Source organism: Triturus cristatus, chromosome 7 (assembly GCF_964204655.1).
Source record: "Triturus cristatus chromosome 7, aTriCri1.1, whole genome shotgun sequence".
Lineage (NCBI taxonomy): Eukaryota > Metazoa > Chordata > Amphibia > Caudata > Salamandridae > Triturus > Triturus cristatus.
Window position 1 is genome coordinate 1,725,155,413 of NC_140590.1, and position 14,452 is coordinate 1,725,169,864.

The 14,452-nt window shown below is 40.3% G+C and overlaps 1 protein-coding gene across 1 annotated transcript in view; it reads right to left on the reverse strand.

The window, feature by feature from the left end:
* The window catches only part of LOC146812902 (alpha-2-macroglobulin-like), a 237,564-nt gene that overhangs the window by 42,479 nt on the left and 180,633 nt on the right, over positions 1-14,452 (reverse strand). The window contains exons 17-19 of the mRNA XM_085619972.1: positions 10,560-10,653; positions 2,712-2,832; positions 403-631 (exon numbers count right to left, since the gene is read on the reverse strand). Coding sequence (XP_085476098.1) covers positions 403-631; positions 2,712-2,832; positions 10,560-10,653 — 444 coding nt within the window. The remainder of the gene's footprint in view (positions 1-402; positions 632-2,711; positions 2,833-10,559; positions 10,654-14,452) is intronic.

Sequence of the window (14,452 nt, forward strand, 5' to 3'; positions counted from 1 at the left end):
AAGGCTCCCCTGAACCAATCACAACACTGACATGCATGGTGATTCATCTGAGCGCCGTGGTTCAGAGCTCAGACAAGGCATGGGAGGCTGGGCATGTTCCTTACCAGGTTTTGCATTACAGCCTGGTGGGAAAGATGCAAAGTGTGCATGACTGTTTCGACCAAGATGGCCGGCCAAGCAGTCATGCACACTTAGGGAGTGCAAACTACTCCTCTCCCTGCTCTGGCCAGCCCTGCCTGCCCCAAGAGTCACTGACTGCAATAGGAAAACTAAAATGATAATAACAATATTTCCTTTTTCCTTTTGAGCAGTGGGGCGATGCCGCCACTGATGCCAAAGTGTTCTGTTGTCTTGCACTTTGCTTGATAAAGTTTGGAGAACAGAACATAAAAAAAGACTTACTCGTATGCACTTGTCGAGGTAGTTGAACACAGAGACCTTCATTCTGAAAGCCTCACCACGAATGACAGAGTACGGAAGCGTCATGTCTGTGAAGAAGGGCTGGAAAGCAGTCAGAGAAGTGGTGGGGGAGAGGCCGAAGCCGGTGTCTGTAGCCAGGCAGAAGGCGCTGGCTTTCCATTCAGTGATGGTATCTGGGATCGTGGACTGAAGTTCTGCATTCCCTGTATCACTGGTAAGAAATAAAAATAGGAAGATTAACTAAAATATTACTCTCAAAAGTGCTTGTGAAACACTTATTTCCAATGTTTGGAGTATAGGGTAAGAGCAAGTATAAAACAGTTATAGCTACTGGAACGGCAACATAAACATTTATACCCAATTGTGAAGGAAGGCAGAGATTTTCTGTTTAAAAGTTCTCCCTCGCTCCTGCATTGCAAGCAGCACCCTATGGTTCCTTCATAAGGCATCACTAACAAGAAATAAAGCCGGAAATACAGGTATCCTCACCCAGCCTTGAAATGTGCAACTAAGACTGTTTTTGTCTCTCCCAGTCATCAACAGTACAGCTTTCCTCATCCTGCTTCTTCAGGAGCACCATAAGCTTAACCTCACTGCCTTACCAACAGAAATTGACTTTTCCTTCATACATCATTACCGCTGGTACTGCAAGTTCCTCACACAACCTTAAGACTTCCTTTCTATCTGGATCACAAACAGGAGTACCTCATACAGCTTCACCAATGGCACAAAAAGATTAGCCTCAACCGGCACACTTTTGATACACTTAAGAAGGGTCAACCTTCTGATAGTTATTGGGGGAAAGTTGACAGAAAATACTGGAACATGCAGATTTTGGAGCAACAAGAATGTTAGGCCCTATATTAGGATAAAAACTTGTAGTAGGTGATAATTATCACACACAATAAATTCGGTATTTTTCGGTGTTGATTTTTATTGTGTGTGATAATTATTGGACATAAAACTAGGAGATTTGTATTGGGGGCCATGGTGCAAATTATTTTAGGTGATCCCTTGTCTGTAAACATCGATGAAGGACAGGCGGGTATGAGTGATATTGTGGGAGACGTTTAATTGAGGGGATTATGTGTCTTACCAGAAGGGTTGTCCGCGAGGAATGGTGTTGGTGAAGGTGTTACTGGTGTCAGCACCTATATAAGCGCTGTAGGCTAACTACCCTCCTTACAGCTTGCAAGCTGAACCTGTAAACCACATATATATGTGTTGGACTACTCTGTTCAATCTTTTGTTTATTCTACCCTTCCATTTTCTTTCAACTTACTTGAGGGGGGGTAATTTAATATACTTTACCTTCTTATGTTCTTCCTTTTCAATTGCAAGGGTAAGGAAGGGCTACATCAGATATTGGCTTAGATTCTTGCTTTTAGATGTTGACTCGGGTTGTTGTCTGGTGCCCTGTGGTTGGCATTTTGAGTCTATGTGTGAGAGTTGTAGTTTGTGCTGGAGAGGCCTCCTCACTAATGGCGCCACTGTGCACCTCACATCTGATTGTGCAGGTGCCTTTCATTATCGGACATTTATAGTTTCTGTCTAGGTCATTAAGAGCATGTATATATCCGCGCACGCATAGCATGTTTTTGTACACCACAATAGATTGTAAACATTGTAATGAATAAGTCATCTGAAAAAAGTCTGTTCAATCTCATCCTTTAAAATTCAAGGCTCATGGTGGGGTTTTAACTTGGTAGCTTGTTTTTAGTACTTTTGTATTAATGGCTTCAATTCTTTGATGAATTATTTTTAACAAGACTGATACAATGCTTCGAGTCTGTGGTAGATTGATTCTTTTGTTGAGCAGCAAGGAGGTTCCTCCATCAGCACTTCTTGTGTTTTCTCTCCTATGTGAAGTTTCACATGTGACATACATGTACCAGTTGAAAAGAGATGTGTGTAAGATGAGCGGTTTCTACATTCGCACTGCATTCAATACCCAGCACTGCGTATAGTTCCTCATCAAATGTCAGGTGTTCTACAAATTTATACCAGGCCAAACATGGCACAGGCAATGGTTCAGAGAAAAAATAAGAAAGGGGTGAGGAAGCTGGGCATTTCCTTGAGCACGAATATGAAGGGGCTGGCGGAAGGATTGGAGGAAAAGGGGGATGTTGATCTGTGATGTGTGACTATTCACCTTTTGTTTTATTTCAGAAAACTTGTGGTCAGTAAAGGCCTACCTTGCATTACCACCTTCTTGCTCCCAACAAATCAAGTGGATCCTAAGATGTTGCAGGGCTCTAGATGACTGGTAAAGAAGAATAAATGTTACTTACTCAGTGGTCTTCAGATCCCATATCCAGGTCTCAGGGAAGTAGGTCCGAACTGTCTCTATCGCCGATTCCATGAACACATTATTATAAGCACCCTCTAGTGAAAAGGCCATTGGGATTGCATCTGGGAAAACAAAGAACTTTTGGTGTAGAAGCATATTTGATAAAAAAAATTATATTTTGCATCGTAACTGAGAATGCAGCAAAATTTCCTCCTCGAAATGCAACTCTGGACTTTTGATATCTTGTTACACACAATTCACTGATAAATTCTATCACTGGTGACAGACAAAACCTCTATATGGTCATGACCAGTTCTATGCCATCTTTTTATAGCTAATTCCAATGTGTCTTAATATACAGGATGGAGAACCTGCTATCATATGTATCCTACTCCTAACAGTTTTTGGATCATAATTGTCTCCTCAATTTTTAAACAATGTTTTCTTGCTCTCTCGAATTAAAGTGATACAATCTCTGCAGATATGTACAATAAATGCGGACTCTGTACTGTGAATGTAAAAATGCCAATAGCCATCTTGGAAGTGTTTCCAAATCATATTAGAATCAATTAAATGTAATACTTTCAAAATCAGTTGTAGTTTAGACTGTGCTGGAGCGGGCAGATACATTTTTTAGATGAACTTTCTGAGTAGAATAAAAAAGGTGCTGCCATAAATCTCTCATTCTGTAACATTACTAGGCCTGGGCGGGGAACTTCCCTCTGTTCACTGAGTTTGCGGAGTTTTCTGCACTCCGCGGAGCTCACGGAGTGTATTGCATTGTATTGTATTGTATTGTATGGCACACTTGTATAGCGCAAACTGTCACCCTACGGGTATCCCGGCACTTTAAGACCTAGACTGACCTAGGCTGATAAAATCAACAGAAACGGGCCTGACTATTAACAGGAAGCATTACTTGTGATTCCTGGCAAATAACCAGGTCTTCAGACTTTTTCTGAAGCCTAGCAGGGAGTTTGCTTGTCTGATTCTCTGGGGTAGCTCATTCCAGAGACGTGAAGCTGCTGTGCCAAAGGCCCTACCTTACATCCAGGATTTCTTGAATCTGGTAGTTGTTGCCAGATTTGCACTAGAAGAGCGTAGATGTCTAGTAGGCTTGTACCAGATGAATCTCTCTTGCATAGATAGCGGACCTGTACTATGCAGTGCTCTGTATACCATACACAAATATTTAGAGTTAATTCTGTCCCTGATGGGCAGCCAGTGGAGATCCCTCAGAGCCAAGGTGGAAGAGGAGCTGCGGTGCCTATTGAGTGCCAGTTTAGCTGCTATAGACTGGAATCTTTGCAGCCCCTGCAGGATGTATTGAGGGGCACCCAAATACAAAGAATTGCAATAGTCCAGTCTGCTCAGGATTATGCTCCTCACCACCAGGGGTCTAGCCTCACTGGGTAGGAGTGGTAAAATCTGCCGAAGTGCTTTTAGCAAGGCAAAGCACACACTGATCGTTTTATTAGCCTGTGACAGCATTTGAAGATCTTCATCCACCATGACACCCAGGTTGCGTACTTTTTTAGCTGGCACCAGGGGGTCGTCCTGCAGCGTGAGTCTAAACTCACATGGTAGGAGCTTTGACAGTCTTGCTGCAGAGCAGTATAACAGCTCCGTTTTCCATCCATTGAGCTGCAAAGAACTTGCTTTAAGCCAGCCAGAAACCTGACGCATGAATTCCTGGAAGGTATCCATGGACACCGCGTGCTTCCCTTCCAGGGAAAACACCAGTTGGGTGTCATTGGCGTAATTAACCAAATCAATCCCATATGATTTTATGATGGGATTCAGGGGGCGTAAGTATATATTAAAAAGGATAGGGCTTATTGCCGAGCCCTGAGGCACTCTATGGCAAACCAGGGACTTAGGGGAGGCAAATGGTGCCACGGTTACAACCTGTAGTCTATGTGACAAGTACGATTGCATCCATTTCAAGGCGCGGCATTTCACCCCCAGTCTCTCCAACCCTCCTATCAGCACTGCGTGGCTAACCGTTTCGAATGCAGCCGACATATCCAGTAATACCAACACCGAGGTATCACCATTGTCGGCTCGCATTCGCAACTTGTCCAACACGGTTGCCAAAGCGGTTTCCGTCCCATGACCTGGGCGGAACCCAAACTGATCCCTGTCCAGTAGATGGTTTTCCTCAAGGTAACTCGACAGGGACTTTAATATGTATGTCCATGTTTGTATGGACATACATATTAAATCATTTGTAGGATTAAAGTGATATCATTACTAAATTATTAATATCTGTCTAGATCTTATTATGTGTCTAAGTCTTAAATATAATAATGATTTTTTATGCGGCTATACCATACTGCTACACTGTTTGTATCATAGTGTTTGAATGCACATGTGACGGAAATGATGCCAATAATATTAATGTGTGATATATTGTATGGTTCAGAATATGATAAAAATGATTATTAGTCCATGGACATCTCAACAGGTTTCCAGGCGTCAGTTAAATCATTTCCATTTCCGTTATGATATTTGCCAAAAAGAAATATTGGGATTGATATTATGATTCTGTATATATATATTTTTTTAGAACATTGTGTGACTTAGAAAAGTGTTCATCGCTGAATCCATATCATAGGAATTTCCAATTAAAGAAGAACCGTATACATGACACATTTGAGGTATGCAATATATGTATGGTTTGGATATAAAACAGCGATTTTTTATCTATATTTGTCGCTCTTTTTATAGTAATAATTTTTATAGTAATAATTTTTAATGCTATATGAAATTGACATATCATGAAATACGGAGTGTTCACTTGTCAATAGAATGTCCTTGGTAATATTTCTGTGATAACTTGTGATGAGCCAGATTAGGCCTAATGGAATTTGAATATTATGCATGTCTCTAATGGGTATCCCTTACAAGGCCCAATAGAAATTGAATAAATGAAAGTTTTGAAGTTAAAATATGACATCACACATCGGTGTCTGTAGGGAACTACTCGTGCATCTATGAAGCCAATAATGTGGGAAGTCTATGATGCAAGGTATACATATTTTATTACAAAAAAGTTTTTTTCCTGTGATCTAATGCTTAGGTCTTCTTTTTGTCTTAAAATTGTTGAAGTAAATGAAGAATTGCTAGAGGTACTTTGGTTTTTAAAGAAACAGTATATTTTTTATAATATGTTTGGAGAAATTATCATAAAAAAGAAAATCTGAGAACTTTTCATGTATGTTTTTTTGGTAGCCCTGAAGAAGTCTCGTGTGAGACGAAACGCGTTGGCTACGGCTATGTGAACATGAAATGTGAAATACAAGAAATCTCCATCCAAGAGCAATAAAGAAGAAAATCTTTACACTTTGTGTCACATGCTCTGTTATCAAGCGATTGTTGTCGTTGTTGTACGATAGTGTATAGTGCTGAACCTTTTGCGTTTTATGTATGTTGATGTAGGATTTTATCCTGCATTGTTGAGAGTAAAGAGGGGAGTACTCTCTGGTTTCATGCACTATCCTCCACTAATTACGGTAACCACTGATATTTGTTGGGTGCGGATCTAATCAGCCTCTACCCTCACTTTTGTGCCTATACCATACTCCTTCCAGATCCTGTGAGGAAGGGGATCTAAGGTGGACCCAGAGGACACATCCTGAGCGATACTGTTAAAGAGCTCTTCAGTGAGAGGTTGAAAACGCTCAATTGATGTTTCAGCCCAGGCTTCCTCATCTAATATCTGACTACTGGCAATACCCAGATCGAGCCCCCCAACAATATTGGCAATCTTTTCATCAAAGAAAGTGGCGACTTCATCGCATAAATTCTGTGATGTCAGCACTTTATGGGCCAGACAAGCAGGGCTGGAGAGGTCTCTAATGATATTAAAAAGAGCCTTCGTACCATTAGGTGCTTGTAGAATGGAACTGGTGTAGAAAAGTGATTTGGACCTGGTGATGGTCTGCTTATACTGAGCCTGCACTGATTTCAGCGACTTCCTATCTGTTTCTAAGTATGATCTACGCCACCTCCTCTCGGCCTGTCGGCAGGTGTTTCGTAGTAATTTCAGCTCCTCGCTAAACCAAGAGGCTGAATGTTTTCTCCTGTACTTAATCCTTTTCATGGGGGCATGTCTATCTAGGATGTTTGTGATATAGTTACAGTAGGTGTGGTAGTTCTTGTCCACTGAATCACCTGGAGCAAAGAGAGTCTGGTTGGGGAATAGTGGATCTATTCTATCTTTTGGCAATTTAGCCCAGTCTCTTCCCCATCGGTAGGTCGTTTGACAGTTATTGTTATTTGTGACCTTGGGTATGGTGATCCTGAAGTAGATTAAGAAGTGGTCAGGCCAACTTTGGGGCAGTATTTTGATCAATTCTGTCTCAGTCTGATTTGCAAACACGAGATCCAGCACGTGGCCTCCCCGGTGGGTTGGTTCTTGTATTAGCTGGTGTAGACCAGAGTTCTCACATATTTGTCGCAGATCTCGCAAATGGCTCCCTAGGCTCCCGTTGTCCCATAGATTAAAATCTCCTAGGAGCAACATTCTGGAGTGTGTCAAGGTCAAAGCAGCGATGGTATCGAGTAATACCTGGTACTGAGTGTCCAGACCCGGGGGTCTATAGCACACCAAACCAGTCAGCAACCTTCCTTTTGGCTCTTGCAGGGTGAAACCCAATCGCTCAAACCCTGCGACCTCATTCACCTGAAAGGGTGCGAAATTCCATCTCTCCATGAATATTACCCCGACCCCCCTCCTCTGTAGTGAGGAAAACTCCGCTTAACGATGTGCAGTGGAATTTTTTTCCCACTCACGATCCCAAACGGTAAGTTCGCGATCGCGAACGGTAAGTTTGCGAGCGCTAGCTGCCGCTCCGATAGAATTTCTATCCAAGCAGCAGAAATACCAGCACAAACTGCAGTTTGCACTACACTCCGCTACTCGCGGAACTTCACAGAGTTTTTTTGTAGCTTCGCGGAGTTCTGCGTAGCAAAACTCCACGAACTATGCCCAAGCCTACATTACACCCTTTATAGATACATTACCAATCCTCTATTGTGGAGTCCAGCAACTATTTGTGTGCTGTCAAATGGCACATGGCACTAACCTCTTCTGCTCAGCAAGCTGTTTTCTGGGTTTTCCTGTGACTAAGACCTGTCAGACCTGGGTGCACCTGCCCTCTGCCCTTTTTGTGACATGAACTCTCTGCATTTTCCTTCCGCTTGAAAATGTTGCATTGGGTTTCTATTGAGAGATTTACTCGGAGTAGATGTTGGACTGTTTCTCTGGAGTAGTTTGCCTACCTGCATGTTGGATGCACTAAAAAAAGTCCCTTCATCTGAAAGACCTCAGTGGTTTCTGAGTTCTTGCATATGCACTGTAACTGTGTGGTAGAGTTGTGTCTATTATTTGGAAAGTCCAGCACGTAAACTGGCTCTTACCCCATCCCTGGAGCTGGATCAGGGCCGGCACTGAAGGCGAGCTTGGCTAGCAGTATGAGTGCAAGACTTCTTAATTTGTGCTGGTGTATGTCGGTGCCCAACACCGACATTTATTTTAAAACACCTGAAGTTATTTATCAAAGTCCATCACATGGTGGCACTGCCTGTCCTTATTTGAGCAGAGCAAATCAGTAAAGTATTATATAAATGGCAATATACTATAAAAATATGATAGATGTTGATCTTCCAGGCCATCCATGCATCATTAGATGACCTGCAATAGTCAAGAAAGTTATAATCGTATGAGTGTGATGATTAAAAGGTAATACAGGCACTGGCATTTGGAAACAGTGGTAGGAGTTGTGGGCAGTGCAGCAGAATCCTGAGGAATTACTTGGGCCCTGGTACTAGTATTTTTGCAAATTAAGCAAACTAAGCATTAGGCGGGCCAAATTTCAACAATCATGAAAGCCTCATAATACAAAATATCACACACACTACTGATCATCCTGTTGAGACTACCAGAAACCAGACTTTGAAGTGTGGCAGAGTCCTCGATATGAAGGTGTCTAAGCCTGAACTCGGAGATGCCCTACTGTGAGGGCCCTACTAATGACAGAGCGCATGCTATGGAAATGTGTCTCACATGAAACATAACATCTCATGACATGACATAACATAACTAAAGCCTCAAAATGGCATTTTATTGATATTTGAGAAGCACTCCTAGACAAACTGGAATATGGCATCATGGGAGGTGAGTATGGCAAGCCATAAATATAGGAGAGTGAAATCTACCAACAAAACAGATAGTTTGGGTTGAGTAGTTTATATCATCACCTTTCGATGATACACAGGCCCCCTACTAGTCGGTACCATGCCCATCACACACAGGCAGGTTCTTATTGTTCCAATCGTCCATCCTGGTCAGGTGGAAATTATCAGTTGACTATAAGGAGGGAACCATGAAAGTTAGCAGACATTTTTAAAATCCCGCCTGACCAGGTCAGAAGATTGAGCGCCTGCATGCAAATGGACATCTTCAGGTGCGTTGTCTGAGCTAGGATTGCAGATGCACAGGGTGCTGGCAATTGTCATTCAGGAGTGTTGATGTCATTGTGTGTGGTCCCAGAAGTGGGTTAGCAGGGGTAGATACCAGGCAGTAGTCGTGTGCATGAACTAAGCGGAGCCTGTGGTCCACCGTTGGGTCCCACTTCTCCTGAGTTCAAATTGATCATGACATCTATTAATTATTGAGCTTGACCTCCCACAGGATTGACCAGCTGATCGAAGCTCACCTTTAGACATCCTGTCCCGTCCCCATGTATTCAAACGTGTTATTTTTAGCAGTGGCTCCTCCACTAAGGAGGAGGAGCGTCACCCCACTGCTTCAAATGCAAGCTGAATACAAAAAATAAATTGATAATAACGATCCGTTATTATCATTTTGTTTTTTGGATTCAGCTTGCAGTTGAAGCCAGGGTAGGTTATGGCGGGTGAGGCTGACCTCCCCATATCACAGTGAGGAGGAGTGGTGGCCTTACCTTAAGTGCGCATGACGGTTTGACCGGCCGTCTCGGGCCGGCCAAACTGTCATGCACAGCCTGCGTGGAGAACATGCCCAGCCTCCCAGTCCAGGTCTGAGTGCTGAACCACAGCGCTCAGACCTATTACAACACTGCTGTAAGGCAGTTTTGTGATTGACTGGAAGAGACTGGGAGCCTGGGAGCTTCCTGCTGCAGAAAGGAGGGTGGAGAAGAGGCGGCCGGCAGCAGTATTAAGGTAAGTGCTAATTTTATTTTTTTATGAAGGTTTGCACAAGCAAATTTTTTTTGCAACCTTCACTAAATTCTATGGCAAAAATATTAACTTTACAGAGTTCCAACATTTTACGCGTGCATAGAAAATCTCAGACACTTCCAGAGAAATATCCTGCATACATTTTCAACTGGGTTAGGGGTAGTGAGCACTATATAAATGCAATTACAACCACAATTATTATTTTGAATTTAAAATTCTCTTGCAAATGTGGAAATATGCTTTGCTTGGGTGAAAGTGAAGGTAAACTGGGAAACTTTGAAACCTTGCCTAAGGGTAAAAATCTGCACGTTTGCAAAACCTTTCCTGCAAAAATGTTCTCCTCTAGTCAGTACTGAGCTCCCTCATTTGAACTAAGTATGTAGCCCTAGGACTGAGCTACCAGGCACCATTTAAAGACTAGGACTGAGGTACATTGGCATAGATAATTATGTAATGGCTGAAATCTTATGTTAGAGGGTTTTGCAAATGATAACCGTGATGCATATAAAGACCCATGCTTGATGCTCCCGATCCACAATAAGTCTATATTTCGACATATGAAAAATTACACTTTGATGTTCCTGTTGAGATCTCCTACAGTTAAGAAATACTTCTGTTGCCTTACCTAGAGAATCAGCATCATACTCAATGGTGTTGATAAATTGGCATAAATGTGGCTTTCGGAATTCACCGTTGGTCACCACCTTCAAACCCATTTCCTGAAAACAGAAGGCATATCATTTGGTTACACCATTTACACTGCATACACTACACCCAGGAGGACTGTCTTCATTTACTACATTTTCTGATGATTATAACCTTGCACTTAGTGAATTGAACCTGAGCTCTGGTCTCCCCATGAATGTCATTACCTGTGGTGACACCCTTTGTTCCATAAGGTGAGTCCATCGTTTTTATCTTCCCTGGTGACATCATAAATTCTGCAATTAGAATCCCAGTTGGGACCTCTCAGTGGATCTTCATGTCTTTGGGTGCCACCTTAGAGTGAGGAGGTGAATCCCATGTGTATTCCCCATGGATTATCAGCGCTCTGGCCACACCCAGCAGTCAGTGATGTGGATGAAGAATTGGCAATGGAGTGTTTGGTAAATGGATTCCATTCAGAGGGAAAGGCGGTGACAAGTGATATGGCACACCAATTATCTGCACTTCATGCTGATTACAAGTGATAGGTATAACCCCTAAGCAGGGGCACTGGAATTATGCGATTCTGCATCACATAATTATCAATTTGCCTCTGTAGCCACATAGTCCAACTTCCGCTGCATATTGTATAGATTACTAACAAAATAGTTTCTAGCTCAAATGAATCAAAGTTACTAAAAATACAGTAGCACATGTTCATTCACACTGGAAGGCCTTTTGTCAAGGTTGACTGATCACGTTTCAGTTGCTTATTGCTGTATTTGGGTGTTAAATTGGCACTAATAAGGTAAAATGTTTAGCCAGACTATAAGTGTATAAATGTCAAAAGAATGAAGTAATTCTGTCACAAAATTTTGAGCATTACGCAGCCTAATTTGCCTTTTTTGCTGAACAGTTTATCCATACCTGCTGCATAATTTGGCCCTCTTCTGCCGCATAATTACTGTGGCCCCGCCCTTATACAATAGAAATATGAGGAACGGTGTACAAAGGCATAAAGTAGGCATAACAGGTGGCAGCTAATAGCTCAACGTAGCAAAAGAAAAGTCTTATACAGGCCTCATTTCGAGTGGCCATTACTTCCATATTTTGCTGGCAATTCCTATTCTTGGCTCTAAATTGATTGTTATAACTAATGTGGTACAATTGCACACTTGATACCTCTCGCCCAGGCCTTTCAACAGCACACCTCCGGCAATAGTCCCCTTTGGAGAATGACCCAGAGCTAGGATGGGTGTAAACACTGACTGCCACAGTAACTCCTCAATACTCAGGGCAAAACAATGGCACAACATTCCTGCACCTCTGAATTACAGATACACAGGGCATCAGTAATTCTGGGTGTAATAAAGTTCATCAGGACCCCAGAGACACCCAGAATGAGGAACTTGGTGCAGATAAATCCTAGATTACTACAGTGTGAGATTTGAGGAAAGCAGGCTATGCCTGACATCCTCTATTTAGCTAAACAAAGTGCTGAGACCACAGACCAAACTAAAAAAATGTTAGGGGGGCAGGAGGAGGTATAACTAGTGAAAATAATAAGTTGTGTTACCTCTGTACACATCACTAGTGAAGTCTGAGCATTTTGCTTCTTATGGCGACCACAACTGTATATATCAGTAAAGAGAGATTGGATATATTAGAAAGAATGGTTACCGAAATGCTGCAAGGTTTTTACCATAAGTTGTAAAGGAGACTCATGAATATAATCACGTACACTAGGTGAAAAACTAAAGAGGAAGGGCTATAGGTTCTCCTCCTAATTCAGGACAGCTCTCCAAGCTCTAGTGATTTCCTACAGAGGTAAGACCCTCCTTGCTGGCCAATCCCAAAACACAATCCCCACCTCTCAAGGCCATCCTAGATTCCTGGTTTTCAAAGGTCCAGTCATATCACCCCGTCTAAAAGTAAAACTCAACTGGTGACCATTGGAAATAGAGCTACTTTAAAATAGCCTTCATATCTCAGAAGGCTCTATGCTCCAGATTGCCGCTATACCTTAGGGGCCAATTGCACACCACTGAGAGAGAGCGAGGTTTAAATGAGGCAAATCAAGTATCATGGAGATTCATTAAACAAAGAAAAGCAAAACTGCAAACCAGATTCTTGCTATATATGAATCCAGGTCCCTGAAACCAACAAAACCTAACTCTAATTTCCTCTCTTTCATGAAATATGACTCACAAGTCCATCTAGCAAATTAGTTTGCTTCCCCAACCCTATCCCTTCATTGTACTCTTGATCCCCATCTCCCCTCTTGTTTATCCCTCTGCTTACTACGCTTACTACCATCCTGTCAAATAATTCAAATGTACTGCTGCTTTCAGGTATTACTACTGTCGGTAGAGAGACAGAATTTTGAGTTGGAAATCTCGACTTGCACTAATATTGAGTTTGAAATATCGGGACACAGAAATATCAACAGTAAGAATATCGTGGTCAAGAATATCGAGTTTAAGGTAAGAAATATCGTTTAAAAAAAAATCGAAGTCATTAATATAGTTTGCAAAATTTTGGTTGTTAAACATATTGTTTTTTTAGTTAATGTTATGTATTTTAGTATGTATTTTAAATGCATGTACTCTTATTTTTTGTCCGAGTGCTGCTTTTGTTTTTTAATATATGGTTAATTTTTTAGTAGTTATTAATTTTATTTTAATTACATTTTGAGTTTCAGTTCCATAGCAGGTTGTGGGTTTATAGGGGAATAGGGTAGGAAGTAATTTAATTATAAAAATTGAAATAGTAATTTTCATTTATTAGTATTTATTTAATTTAGATTTTATAGTGTTAATTGTGGGAATATATTTATTATTAAATAATTAATAATTGGGTGTTAATTGTTCTTAATAAATTAGTTGGTAAATATGTTATTTGTGTCATTTGTTTAGGAGTGGGTTGTGGGTTTATAGGGGAATAGGGTGGGAAGTCATTTAATTATAATTAAATTATTATTTTTTATTAATTAATATTTATTTAATATTTTACACTGTTAATTGTGGGAATTAATGTATTATTAATTATTTAATAATTGGTTGTTAATTATTATCAATTAATTGGTAATAATGTTGATGGTGTCATTTTTTTAGGAGTGGGTCGTGGGTTGATAGGGGAGTAGGGTGGGAAGTAATTTAATTTCAATAAATGTATTAATATTTTTTATATAATATGTATTTAATTTCATTTTATAGTGTTAACTGTGGGAAGTATTTTATTAATAATTATTTAAAATGTGGTTGTTAAATGTTAATAATTGATTAATTAATTGATAATTAATTATATTATTTGTGTTATGTTTTTAGAAATGGGTGGTGGGGTTTATAGGGGAATAGGGTGAGAGGTAATCCATTTATAATTAATTAATTATTTATTCATTTATGCTAATTAATTAATTAAAATCTGAATGTGGCAATTGTGTAATCAATTGGATGTGTGAGTTGTGGGGTTTATAGTGGTAAATGGTGGGAAATAAATGTTTTAAATTAATTAATGATTAGTTATTAATTAATATTAATTTATTAATGTAAAATTAGTTATGGGAATTGAGGTATTGTTTTAGGTGTGTGTGGTGGTGTTTATTGGGGTAGAGGGTGGAAAGTAATTTAGTTTAAATTAATAAATAACTACTTGATCATTAATATTCAATATTTTTGGTAATTGTTTATTTTTATTTTGTTTGTAATTTTGGGTCTATAGGGGTATACTTTTAGTCAGTACATTCATTTTTATCTGTTTTAATGTGTTTTTTAATTAATAATATTTGTTTTATTGATATTTAATTGTGTTAATTATGGAGGTACACTTTTTCAACATTTTTAGATGTGTGTTGTAAATTGTGTGGGTGTTATA